The following is a 13,371-nucleotide window of genomic DNA, read 5'->3' on the forward strand; positions in this document are numbered from 1 at the left end:
AACTTACCTACCCCACCTTTAATTTATGAGTTACTATATCTCACCTCTAGTGAGGGGCCCAGCCTTTTGTATATTTTTATGTATGAGGCCCTAAGTGAAACAAGTTTGGACACCCCTGCTTTAAATCCATGATCTCACACACACTGAAGATCATTTTGACTCAATCGTGCCGACGGTTGTTTAGTATTTTATATGGATTTTCGCAAGTTCAAATAAAGCTACTGGGCTCACCTGAGGTGGTGGAAGTCATGGAACTCGGGGGAGGGCAGGAAGGGGAGGTGGTATCCACAGTGGGAGATGGTGGTGCTGATCAGAGCCACGCTGTACCACATGGCGGTGGTGGTCACATGGGAGCCCAGGAGAACCGGCCCGAGAGCCACCGGCAACATGTTAGAGATCTGACAGAATAGGAGGGACAAACTGCTTTTAATGGCCGAGGGATAACCAGCAAATATAGTGAAAACTTCTGAGAGAGGTCGAAAATGAACTGAAAGCGTGGAGGGAGGTATTCACCATGTGCTCCAGAGGGTGGGCGTAGATGCAGACGACTCCAATGGGGGCGGTCCACTCATGGTGCTGTTTGTGGAATCTCTTATAGAGGCTGGGATGGTGGAAAAGCCTGAGAGAAAGAAGATGAGGATAACTATGTGGTTATTTACTGAGACACTTAACTTAACAGAACGGAATGTTTACAGGAATACTGCTGCATTGGTGAAAGAAGGACTCAGATCCTTTGGTTGGATAAAAGTAATAACAACAACACACAAAAAGTCCTTTACTCAAAAGTAAAAGTACAGAAGTATTTGCAAAATATAATTATTAATTTATAAATGAAAAACAATATATGGCGAAAAGACTTCATAGTATAGTTTCTTGAACAAATGTCAAAACAATCATACTATTTTATGTTGAAAAAGTCATATAGTAGTATGTCAAAAAAAAGAAGTCATACTTTAGTAAGTCAAAAATATGTTGAAATAAAAGTAGCAATAACACAATGAAAAACTACTACACATACCAAGATATAATATTAATGTTGGAAATATGTCAGAAAAAGTAATACTATAGTATGACAAAAAAACATCATACTAGAATGTTAAAAAAATGTTTGTTATACTATAGTACATCAATAAAATACATACTATAGTAGCAATAACACAATACAAAACTACTAAACATACAGGTCATGCAATAGTGTGTGGAAAATGTCTCATTTTAGTATATTGAAAATATGTCAAAACAATTATAATCTAGTATATTGAAAAAATTCATAATGGGAAAATATGTAAAAATAATGAAACTAATATGTAGCAACAAAAAAATAGTAGGCTACTACATTATGTGAAAAAACGAAATGTCTTCTTTCTGTTGACATCCTTCACATTTACCACTAGGTGGCAGTGATGTGTAAAGATCAGTTTTTCAATGAAAACAGATAATCCACCAAAAGGCCTTTTTTCAAAAAGGACACATTATGTCATGTCACAGTCATGAAAAGCAAAGGTGTAAATAAAATAATTAAGGATCCAAACCTGTGGGAATAGTAAAACATAAATTCCTCCAGGAGGGAGAAGAAGGCCAGCTCTGCGAGGGCCCAGTGGAAGGCGGGCAGCTCGGGGCCACAGGGGTTTCCACTCATGGTCATCAGGGATCGAGCCACCACCACCATGGCCCCCGAGATGAACACATAGTTGAAGAGGACGGTCTTCAACACATGGCGAAGCCTATCTGGATCCACCTGGAAGACCAGGAGGGAATCACAGGGTAAACACTAAGTATAAATGTATTTTTAATGACAAATATATTGCATTTTCATGACATTACATTACCTACATTGAAATGCCTGGAGTATATTTGGTCATTATTCTCTTTTGCACATTTGTAAGAACATCTCCAGCTTATATGTAGGTTGTTGCTGATTTTTTTTCCCCTTGTGAAGTTTGCTCATAAGGTTAACAAAATGTTTATAACAAAGACAAAGGCAAGTTTAGAGGTCAGCATTGATAGTGTAGTTTAAGTTATCAGCTTCACTAAATTGAAGACAGAAGATATCTCCAGTTTGTGTGTAACAGTCATCCTTTTCCCAATAAACTTTGGACCCTGTGAGTTATAAACATATGGACATATCACGATGGCCCTTTGTGTGTGTCTGCAGTGTTCACATGTGAACTGTTGCCCAGTTGCAGTATAATTCTGTGGTATAATGTGTATCAAAGTACAAACATAACAACCTACATACAAGACAGACAGTTTTACAGTGAGATTCATTTAGTGTTTGGTTGGTTTTATTAAAGTTTCCATTGGAAGATTGACCAGGGGCTTCAATTTAAGCTGTATGGATAGATTGCTTGATAAAAGATAAGTTGATGCTACAAAACAGCACAGGGCTTTATTTATGACAACTAGGGCTCAGGTTAGGAGGTTACAATCAGTCACGTCTCTTTGACTCAGAGTAACGGGCCTTGGAAAGCTCACAGGACACAAAAAAGGACTTTTGCAGCTTCATCACAAATTTTCTGACACAATGCTATGCAAAGAAATATGTACTCCTATAAGTGCCCCACACATATTATGCATAAATTGGGATAACACACTTAATCTTTTGGAAGTATATCATTAAAGGAAGATGGATGAATGATGGATTTCGGCCAACCATCAAAGTCTGTTAAGCAAACACTGAGAGGACTTTGGTCAAATGGCCAGGTGAACACGTCTCATCAGAGCACTCAGGATGTTCGTAAACATGCACGCGGACGCAATACATATCATATTACAAAAGTCCAAAAGGAGCACAGGAAATAATACTTTGCAAAAGTTGAAAAATGTATAAATTAAATTAGATAAAATTCAATATAAAAATATAAATAAATAGGAAAATACATGTATAAATGAATCGATAAATACAGAATATTATAATAATTATTAAATAAAAATTATTTCATTATTAATTCATTTTTTTGTATTTATTTTTCAAATTTTGACACAAATAATATAATAATTAGTTATGCCATTTTATTCATTTACTCCCTGTTATTTTCATGTATTGTGATGCGAACAACTGATTAAGGAAATCTCTATGATTTGTTGTAATAGGAGACATGTTTTAATAGGTGAATTTATCCGTACAATAGTGCTTGGTTTAACCTGGCGTTTTAGGGCTGAATAAAGATAAGAAGAATGAGATTAGATGGATTTATTATCCATAAACACACGAAATGCCATAAAATAATCTGTCTTCTGATTCAAAGGTTAAAAAGGGTTAGAAAATACATCTAAATTAGAGGTCGTTCATGCAGTATCAGTTTTGGTAGAAGGAGGAGAGAGTGAGTGGAAGTTTGTATCTCAGTGATAATCAAATGCCTAGTTCAAAATAGTGGTGGTGCTGTTTTAGTATTTAAAGTGAAACTGGAAGAGATTCAGTGCAGAACATACCGGGTTATTCTTGTCCGGCTGGATTCGGTAGCGGGTGATGAAGGAGGGTTTCCCGGTGGTGTCCACCAGCAGCAACAGACAGTTCGTCCCCCAAAACGCCAGAGTGGGGACCAACATCGAGCCTGTGGAGAAACTACCGTCAGAAAGGGACAACTAACCTGCCTTTGACCTGGACCTCAATATTTAAACATCAATAAAAGGATGAAAACGTCTTTAAAAAAAAAAGAAACAACAATTTTCATGATCAATTCTGCATGTTTTAACAGTCTGGCCTTGTTATTTCTGAGCTCACTAGAAAATGGATTTTGCCTTGCCGCAATCTAAGATAATAAACATAATCACAGAAATAAAACTGGCTGTACTTTGCGTTTGATTTATTGATTTACCTCAAGACCGATTACATAATTACTTTGGAGAAAGGACCTTACACGTGTCACTGGAAGCAATATTTGCCCTATCTGTTAATGCATCTGTAACTGTCAGCACGTAACGTCCTACATTAGATTGTGTGTGCAAACAGCTAGACAGTTGACACAACACCAACAACAACATGATGGCTACATCATAAAAGAGAGTAACTGGACACCAGAGGTCATCCTTTGATATGCAGAGCTAAACAAATGTTCTCAAAGCTAAACAAATATGTTTTTTCCTCTGGGGTTGGTACTCTTTTGTGCAGGATCACAATTCCCAGCTTTGAGTTAAATCATTTGTAAAATCACATTTAAAACTACATTTATTATAAGTACTGTGAAAAAACCTAAAATACGAAGCATGTTTTGATCAAAGCAAGTCACTCATTCTGTTAACGTGTAGGAAACGGATCAGTGTGTTCGATTTGACTTCAAAAAGACCTCTCTGATATGAACGGTCCGTAACAGTGTGTTGGCTGCAAAGTGCACTTTCTACAGAACATGTTTTTGGAAAAGAAAAAAAAATCAATTGTGTTGTTGGTTCTTACCCAAGTAGAACAAAGCAGTCTCATGACCCTCAAAACCCACGTACACCTTGGTCCACATGTTCTGCCAAAAATCTCCTGAAGCTCCCCAGAATCTCTGAAGATGCCTGGGAAAGGAAATCTTGTCAAATATCACATAACAATGAAACTCAGAGGACAATAGAAACTACCCTGCAACAACTAAGTGTCATATCCTTTCATTCCAGTCACATCATGCCCTCTCTTGAAAACCTTTTTTCTCCTCCTGAATCAACAATACAGATGTTTTAGCCAATTGGTTTTCAGTCTTCCAAGTAATTTAATATTTGTAAATTAAAGAACTCAAATGATTGTATAATGTGGTCATTGGTATGTACCAGTCAAGTTACTTTCATTTGTAGTTCGATTGTAAATATTCTCCTTAAGTTAATTTAATGACAAGAACACTAACCTTTTTATAAATATCCTATACACAAATTGTGTTTCACTTATACCTAAATCATTAATAACAAAAATTACACTCAATTTCAAGGTCAATTGTTCTTTTCTCCTCAAGTTAATACAGGATAAGATATTGGTTTGTATTATTGTAACACTGTAACTTGTAATAAAATCTTACCATGTCAGCGAGTTGCCGAATGCAGCCAAGAATAAGATTCCAGATCCGATGACCACAGCAGCTTTCTTCACAGAGTCCCACAGTCCTCCAGGGCCCTCCTGGGTGGAGAAAAAAGGCAACAATGATGAATCTATGAGCCTCTTCATTACTCTGGTGATACTGTGCAGTCTCATGATGGGGAGCTACATCAGCGTTTCCCACAGAGACATCACAGGGGGCAGAAAAGAGTCTAAAACTACATGAGGATGGCAGCACTGTATCTAGTTGTAAGCGAGGAATCTCACACCATGGGACTGCATGGATATAATGAACCATTATAAACAAGTGAGATTGAAGGGCAAAATAACATCAGGCAGCAGGAGAGAAACATCAATGTGCTTTAAAATGATTATAGTTATCTTAAGCATACTATATTACATTATTGTTTTTTGGACTTGATAGGAAAGATTCCAAGTTGTTTTTGCATTGATCCACTTGAACATTATTCACATCACATGTCTGTTCCTTGAATAATGTTCGACTATAAATATTAATGTAAAGGAAATTGTTTTATATGAAGTTAAATAAAGCAGAGGCATATTCCAAAAGCTATATATTTGTGTAGGTTAAAATCATCAAACCTTTTAAAAAGCCACATTTCTCGATTGTAATTGCAATAATCCATATATGAAATGTGAATGAGTTGTGTTGACAGTGATGACCAGACAGTAAATTAATCTGAGATTAAGGTTTTCATTAAACACTTTTGAATTATTTTAGTGTGACCTAAACAGATTTAAAAGGATGTCGTCCCTTTGAACTTAATTTTCAGCTACAGAGAATCCAAGTATTTATTTTATCTTTAATACTTAATGGCAGTTGTAGAGTGCTTTTAATAAAAGCAAAATCTAATCCAGCCAGAGTGAGAGAAAACAGGATCAGTCCACTCAGTGGGTATAAATCCAGGGATTGATGTCACATTCAAAGACCTTTAAAAAACAAAAACAACTGGCAGCTTTTACCCCGGCTGCCCTTTGCACAGCCATGGCAACAGTGGGAACGATGTTACTGACAGAACTGTCCGCTGATACTAATGCATACTTAATCCTTGTAAGGACAATTTATAAATGACATTTGTAGGCGTGTGGCGCAGTGGATAGAGCGTTGGTGTTTGGATCAAGGGAGCACAGGTTCAAACCCCACTGCAGTCAGCATGTCATTGTGTCTCTGGGCAAGACACTTCACCCCAAATTGCTCCTGTGGGGATTGCCCACAGTATTGACTATGTAAGTCGCTTTGGATAAAAGCTTCTAACAAGTGAAAGGTAAGAAATATAATCAACAAGAATGTACAAACGCACACCCAATCATATAATTATTTCTAAATATAGTGCAAACTCCCATTCTACAGGAGGAGATTAATCTGTCATTAACCTTGCTCATGGCTATATTTATGGAGCTAATTTCTTGCCATAACTCCACAAACAAACTAAACAGGTTTTACAAATGCCTCATGATTCACTAACAAACACAATGTGGTTTCCAAATACAAAACACCATCTACAAACTGATGCATTTAGTTTTGCAAAGAAAAAACGTATCTATCAAACAAACACATAACATTTTTCTAATAAATTATGTTTCAGAGACAAATTCAGCAGGTTTTACAAGTACACAACTTTTTTTTTACAAGTACAACACGTTTTTTACAAGTACACAACTTTGTTTTACAACTACACAAGTACATTATTTTTTCAAAATACATTTTTTTCCCTTCTCCATGTCCCCTAGGGGGCTCCGTAGAATTTCTCTCTGAAACATGATTTATTAGAAAAATGTTATGTGTTTGTTTGATAGATACGTTTTTTCTTTGCAAAACTAAATGCATTAGTTTGTAGATGGTGTTTTGTATTTGCAAACCACGATGTGTTTGTTAGTGAATCATGAGGCATTTGTAAAGCCTGTTTAGTTTATTTGTGGAGTTATGGCAGGAAATGTGCTCCATAAATATGCATGATCCATTATCGTCTTTGTCACATTCAGGGCTCAATAAACTGGCACACGAGAGTAAAAAATGCAACTTGTCAGGTCGAGCCTGTCCCAGAGAACAACCGGGCAAACAGAAAGAAGTGGCAGAGCTCCGGCCGGAAAACAAAACAGGCAGGTGGAAGCATTATGTAAGCATTATGCATTACACAACCCATGTTGAATACAAATCACGTGTCACAAAGAGAGGAAGAAAGGCAATATTAAAAAGTCTAAAAACTTTTAGTTTAAATTCAGATTGGGTTTTTTGAGTCTTAGAGAAGGCTGAGACTTAGGTAAATATATATCAGTAGTAAAAAATGTCTGGGTGTAAAAACTGAAATATTTGTTCCGATATAATATCAACCCATATGAGTAGCAGACAGAAATACAGTGCTTCTATATCTTTATGTGACATTATTAGCATTAGCTTTTTGGCCAACCCTAATATCATCAGTGTTGGCTCACAGGTTTTTTAAAACTTTAAACCGGTTGTCAGAATCAGAAACAGGTTTATTAACAGGTAGGTTTACACGTACGAGGAATTTGACTTATGTAACATTAACTTCTCAATGCCTGTTTTTTTCATGATATGCCACCGAGATTAAAGGGTTGTAGGAGGGTTGAGCAGCAGGTGACTCAATGTAATATGACAGAAGAGTTTGTTTGTTTTGGTGTTTTGGTTTTACCTGTCTGCTACTGCGTGTCGGGGCAGCTCCCCTCGTGTCTGTAAACACAATAACAAATACAGGATTTGTCTTTCCAGAAAGGATTAATACAGATTCTTAATTTAAGCATACAATTAAGGAGGTAAACAATCTTTCGTCACAAATAAATAATACAATTGACTTACAGCAATACAAGTTTAACCAGCTCCAAATGATAGACATATGTAAATGGATGGTTTTGGAGACATTTGGCCAAAGATAAAATAATTAATATCTTGCTGATAATTTTTTTTAATGAAGATGGCCTCATCCTAGTTTGATTGGATAACAAAAGGGTGTTTCAAAACATTTTTTTTACTTTATGATTAAAGTCAAGTTTTTGTTTTTCCAAAGAACTAAAAAACACTGTGGGTTGTCTTCAACAGTGTTACACAGCTAACAGTGTTTTGTATTTGACTTATTTATTGTGTGATAATCAATTCACATGCAATACAGTGCATGAATAAGTGTTGGCCTCATGATGAACCATCACTGATTTTCACCACACATATTTGAGGCATTAAACAGTCAGATCTCAGTCTGATTTTCAACTTTCCATGCTGCAACAATCACCCGAGTGCTGTGCAGCCTGGGGTGAAAGTTAAAACTGGAGGTTTACATAATCCAATTATAATCCATCGTTCTTACAGTTAGCACATTCTTGGGGATAACAACCTGCCCTACATCCACTATCCCTCTGTTTGTTGTTGAACAAAAATACATACTAAGTTTAAGTTAAAAAAAAGAACAGAAATCATATAGATGTCAAGGCAAGTGTAACACACCAAGTATATTGAAGTCTTCTTGCAATCAAATTGTGGTTTGTCTATTGTTATGCTACTTGGATGTTTGAGCTTCACAGTGCAAAATTATGTTCGTGCAGATGACAATAGAGGAAGAAAAAGTTGTAAACACAAATTATACTGATTTTGTTTTTAAATATTGAGACAATCTTCGAGCTGTCGCTCCAGAAATGCAAAGAATATTATATCCGTTTTCAATTGACTGAATCAAACCACTGCTTTATAATGTATCCTATTATCATTGGCTGCGCATAAGAATAAATTACATTTTTACAAAGATAGATAGTCAAAATAGGAAAACAATATTAGCCAAAGTAATATTTAAGAATACCATAGCCTAGAAAAATCGTAAAGAGTTACTATTTTATTGAAATTAAACATAGCGTTGAGCTCCTAACATGCAGGATATGAACTGCGCTGTCCCTCATTGGAAACATCACCTGCTGCCTATAAGACTGATTAGGTTTTGGATCAATATTGCAGTTAAGCAGCCACCAGTTACCCAACTATAGTTTTAAACGTAACAAAAAGAGACTCCCGGACAAGTTCAAAGCCAAGTATATAACCTACTCACCACTTGTTTCCATCGTCATGTCTCCTCGCTCTCACTGTTGGCTCTTTACACATTCTCAAAACAACCGTGTATTTACAACGGCGGACGAATTCTGATTGGTCGGTTCTTGGTCAGCTGACTTGAGTCGCACCCAGAAGTAGTGGCAGGTATGTGTTGACCCTGAAATGAGGAAGAGATGTCCACCTGTAACAGGTGAAAGTTTAAACTCAGCGTGGAGGCTTGTGTTACATATTCCTAGGGGGAAAAGTTAATTTGAGTAGAAAAGAATATGTTGAAATGATTATTAGATTGATAATATCAAGTCAGTTCTAATTCGGAGAAAAGAAACTGCGGTCAAGCCAGCCTCCACTTCGGAAAACACAGTCAAGCCAGCATCCGCATTGTTTTGCGGTGCGGGAATATCCTATGCATTATGGTAGCGGCCTGGAAAAACTGCCTTCAAAATAAAAATGCTTACTCGGTCAATAACAATTATACCAAACATATTAAAATATGTACTATATAGGCCTAATATGATCAATAATAATGTAAGACAAACTACGTATAACTACCACATTATAACTGAGTGAATGTAATACTTAAAGAGTTTCAAAATAAAAGACCTTTGAAGTCTCATATATGAGCTATCATCCCTCTGTTTTTAGATAAGAATAAAACAAAAACCCTCCAGTATCAAATACTTATTTCACTTCAGGGTGATAGCAGGACACCCCATCTAGTCACTCAGAGACAATCAGGACAATCTGATGTACAGTTTCAAAATAAAAGACCTTTGAAATCTCATGAGCTATCATCTCTCTGTTTTTAGATAAGAATAAAACAAAAACCCTCCAGTATCAAATACTTATTTCACTTCAGGGTGATAGCAGGACACCCCATCTAGTCACTCAGAGACAATCAGGACAATCTGATGTACAGTTTCAAAATAAAAGACCTTTGAAATCTCATGAGCTATCATCTCTCTGTTTTTAGATTACAATAAAAACAAAAACCCTCCAGTATCATATACTTATTTCACTTCAGGGTGATAACAGGACACCCCATCTAGTCACTCAGGGAGAATCAGGACAATCTGATGTACAGTTTCAAAATAAAATACCTTTGAAGTCTCATATATGAGCTATCATCCCTCTGTTTTTAAATTAGAATAAGAGTAAAAAATAGATTCAAAATTCAGGATAATAAAAGAAAACCAAGTAGCTATCTAAAGCTTTTTCTTGAATATTTAGACCGACCAGGCTTCCCTGATGTCTAACGGTATCGTGTTCCACAGCTTTGGGGCATAATTAACGAAGGCCGCATCATCAATTTTCTTATTTCTGGCTCTGTTTAATTGTTAAGTAGGACACATTTAAACAGCTGACACAACAACTTGCCATGGGCCCAAGGCGCTTGAGGCAAAATAGGCAATGATGAAGGCTTAACATTTAATTTGATGTAGACAGGTTCATATTATTATCAGGGATGCTAAACATATTGTAAATGTTCTTGTACTGTAAGTGTAGTATATCAAAAACACATATATTTGTTCCAAGTGTATTTAAGAATAGGAAGTTAACATATCATATCAGTGCCCCTAAAAATATATATGGTATAGGACATAAGGCGGAGTGGCTTAGGAAAAACAGTCTATGCTTGGCAACCATTAATATGCATTTTATGTCAGTTTCAGCTCATGGAAGATAGTGCATTCTAGGAACTGGAGGGACTCCACACCCACATTTCTTTCAAAAATTAAAAGATTCAAAAGTGTTTTGTCATGTGTACATAACTACATAAAGAAAAACATTTCTAAAGCAATAACCCTCTACAACTCGTCATCCCTGGCCAGCAGATAACTCCCAGCACCATACATTGTTTGATCCGTCTGCTACATTGTACTTACATCGTACATGCAGTGCATACTTATGAGAATTTCAAATGTATTATTGTCTGTTCTATAGTGTGCATTTAGATGTAGATACTCTTATTTTACAGTGAATATGGATATTTTTGCTTTAACCTTTATTTCTTTTCTATTTTACACTATATTTTTTCCAATATTTTTTCGGGGTGATAGCTCATACATGAGACTTAAAATATATTTTAGTTTGAAACCGTACATCAGATTGTCCTGATTTTCTCTGAGTGACTAGAATGGGTGTCCTGCTATCACCCTGAAGTGATATTAGTATTTGATACTGCACAGTTTTTGTTTTATTCTCATTTAAAAACAGAGGGAAGATAGCTCATATATATGAGACTTCAAAGGTCTTTTATTTTGAAACTGTACATCAGATTGGCCTGATTTTCTGAGTGAGTAGATGGGGTGTCCTGCTATCATCCTGAAGTGATATTAGTATTTGACACTGGACAGTTTTTGTTTTATTATCATCTAAAAACAGAGGGATGATAGCTCATATATATGAGACTTCAAAGATATTTTATTTTGAAACTGTACATCAGATTGTCCTGATTCTCCCTGAGTGACTAGATGGGGTGTCCTGCTGTACGACTTCAAAGGTCTTTTATTTTTGAAACTCTTTAAGTTGTACATTCACTCAGTTATAATGTGGTAGTTATACGTAGTTTCACATTAGGCCTATATAGTACATATTTTAATATGTTTGGTATAATTGTTATTGACCGAGTAAGCACTTTTATTTTTAAGGCAGTTTTTCCAGGCCGCTACCGTAATGCATAGGATATTCCCGCACCGCAAAACAACGCGGATGCTGGCTTGACTGTGTTCTCATTCATAACACTCCGTTCGATGTCTCACTATGGGATGCGCCTCAACGCGTATGCAAACAGAAGCATCAATCTCATTACGCCAATCCTGATTGGCTGGTGATCTTTACGTCTACGTCAGGGAATCCACCCACCCAAGTAGCTTGCGCTACCACGCGGCGTCATTCAAACACCTCCTCTCGGTTCAGAGCACATCTCGAATTATCAGTAGCCGGGCTAGCTTAACGGTCCACAGACTGAACCCAAAGCTAACATTCAGTCGACGGGCACTTGCCGGTTACTTTTTTGCTTTGCAAGAAGACTGAACAATATTAATACACCAGTTAATATTGTAATCTGCCTTGCCGTTTCTTTCTTTCGAAATTACGGTAAGGTTTGATTTTTTCTTCAAGCTGCTTACATACCTGTTGCTAGCTTTTCTTCCCTCCACACCGACACCACGGTAGCAAGGACGTTCTCTTTTCTCTCTCACACCAGAGGAGACGGAGATAAAAACAAAAGGTATTAACACACCAGTTAATATTCTTTAAAGAATAAAATCTACGCCGTCGCTTTTTCCTTTCGGATTAACGACAAGGTTGGATTTTTTTTTCTCAGTAACGTACCTGTTACTAGCGTGTCCACTCCACGCAGACACCCCGGCAAACAAAGATGGACCCTTCTCTCCCTCACACCAGAGGAGTCAGAGACTCGGAGGCTCGGCTATGCGGCTGCGGGTTTAAGATCTCAGGCACAGACTCACACCAGGTCTGCTCGTCCTGCCTCAGGCTGGAAAACGCCCAGGAGGCTATCAATAACCCCGGCTCGTGCCCCGCTTTGTGTCAGGCTGGGGCTCAATAACAGCTGCAGCCGCTGAACCGGAGCCCCGCGCCGTGTCAGGCTGGGGTCCGGTGGCGGCAAGAGCCGCGAGAGCGGAGCCCCGCGCTGTGTCAAGCTGGGGCTCCCAACTGGACCTCACCATGGTTCCACCCGCGGAGGATGTCCTGGAGTTGGACTATATGGAGGAAGAAGAGGATGCCTCTGAGTTCCTCCTGTCCGACTTGGATGAGCACGAGGATGACATCTTCGTTTCATCGGCTCAGGCTGCAAAGCCGGGAGCGATGTCCGCTCTCCCGGGCGAAAGCACACCAGCTTCGCCCTGCCTAAATATGGACTTGCAGGCCGTGTGTCAACGCGCTGCGTCCAGGCTGGACATCCCATGGCCTGAAGTGGCCAAGGAGACCTCCAGATCTCGCTACGAGGGGAAGCAATTGCCCCAAGCAGCGAGGACGAAGAGGCAGCTCCTTCCAGTCTTTCCGGAGATGCTGGACGAGGTGTCGGTCTCGTGGAGAGACCGTCCTTTTAGCAACAAGGCCCCAATCCAGGGTGCCTCCTCCCTGGACTGTGACGGTATGGAGAGCTTTGGCCTGCTCCGCATGCCGCCCATGGAACCGCTGGTGGCAGCCCACCTCCAACCGAGGCTGGCTTCGACACCGAGCAGGAACCCCATGCTACCGGCAAAGGCAGACCGTTTTCAGTCAGCGATGACCGAACGGGCCTATAAAGCCGCAGCTTTGTCCGCCAGGG

General features: G+C 38.3%; 1 protein-coding gene across 1 annotated transcript; it reads right to left on the minus strand.

The window, feature by feature from the left end:
- Window positions 1-192: 192 nt before the first annotated feature.
- Window positions 193-9,206, minus strand: faxdc2 (fatty acid hydroxylase domain containing 2). Its single transcript, XM_079648409.1, has 8 exons — window positions 9,076-9,206; window positions 7,681-7,718; window positions 4,989-5,086; window positions 4,394-4,497; window positions 3,433-3,554; window positions 1,533-1,738; window positions 514-619; window positions 193-398 (listed from the first exon to the last, which is right to left on the minus strand). Exons 1-8 carry the CDS (start codon window positions 9,092-9,094, stop codon window positions 228-230), a joined length of 864 nt encoding a protein of 287 aa, XP_079504535.1. The 5' UTR covers window positions 9,095-9,206; the 3' UTR covers window positions 193-227.
- Window positions 9,207-13,371: the final 4,165 nt, after the last annotated feature.

The sequence above is a fragment of the Notothenia rossii genome, assembly GCF_949606895.1.
Source record: "Notothenia rossii genome assembly, chromosome: 9".
Classification (NCBI taxonomy): domain Eukaryota; kingdom Metazoa; phylum Chordata; class Actinopteri; order Perciformes; family Nototheniidae; genus Notothenia; species Notothenia rossii.

Coding starts and splice junctions, on each gene's coding strand:
- faxdc2 (XM_079648409.1), bottom strand. Junction 1,739..3,432: donor AGCCGGACAAGAATAACCCG/GTATGTTCTGCA, acceptor CTGGTCTTCCAG/GTGGATCCAGATAGGCTTCG. Junction 399..513: donor CCCACCCTCTGGAGCACATG/GTGAATACCTCC, acceptor CTATTCTGTCAG/ATCTCTAACATGTTGCCGGT.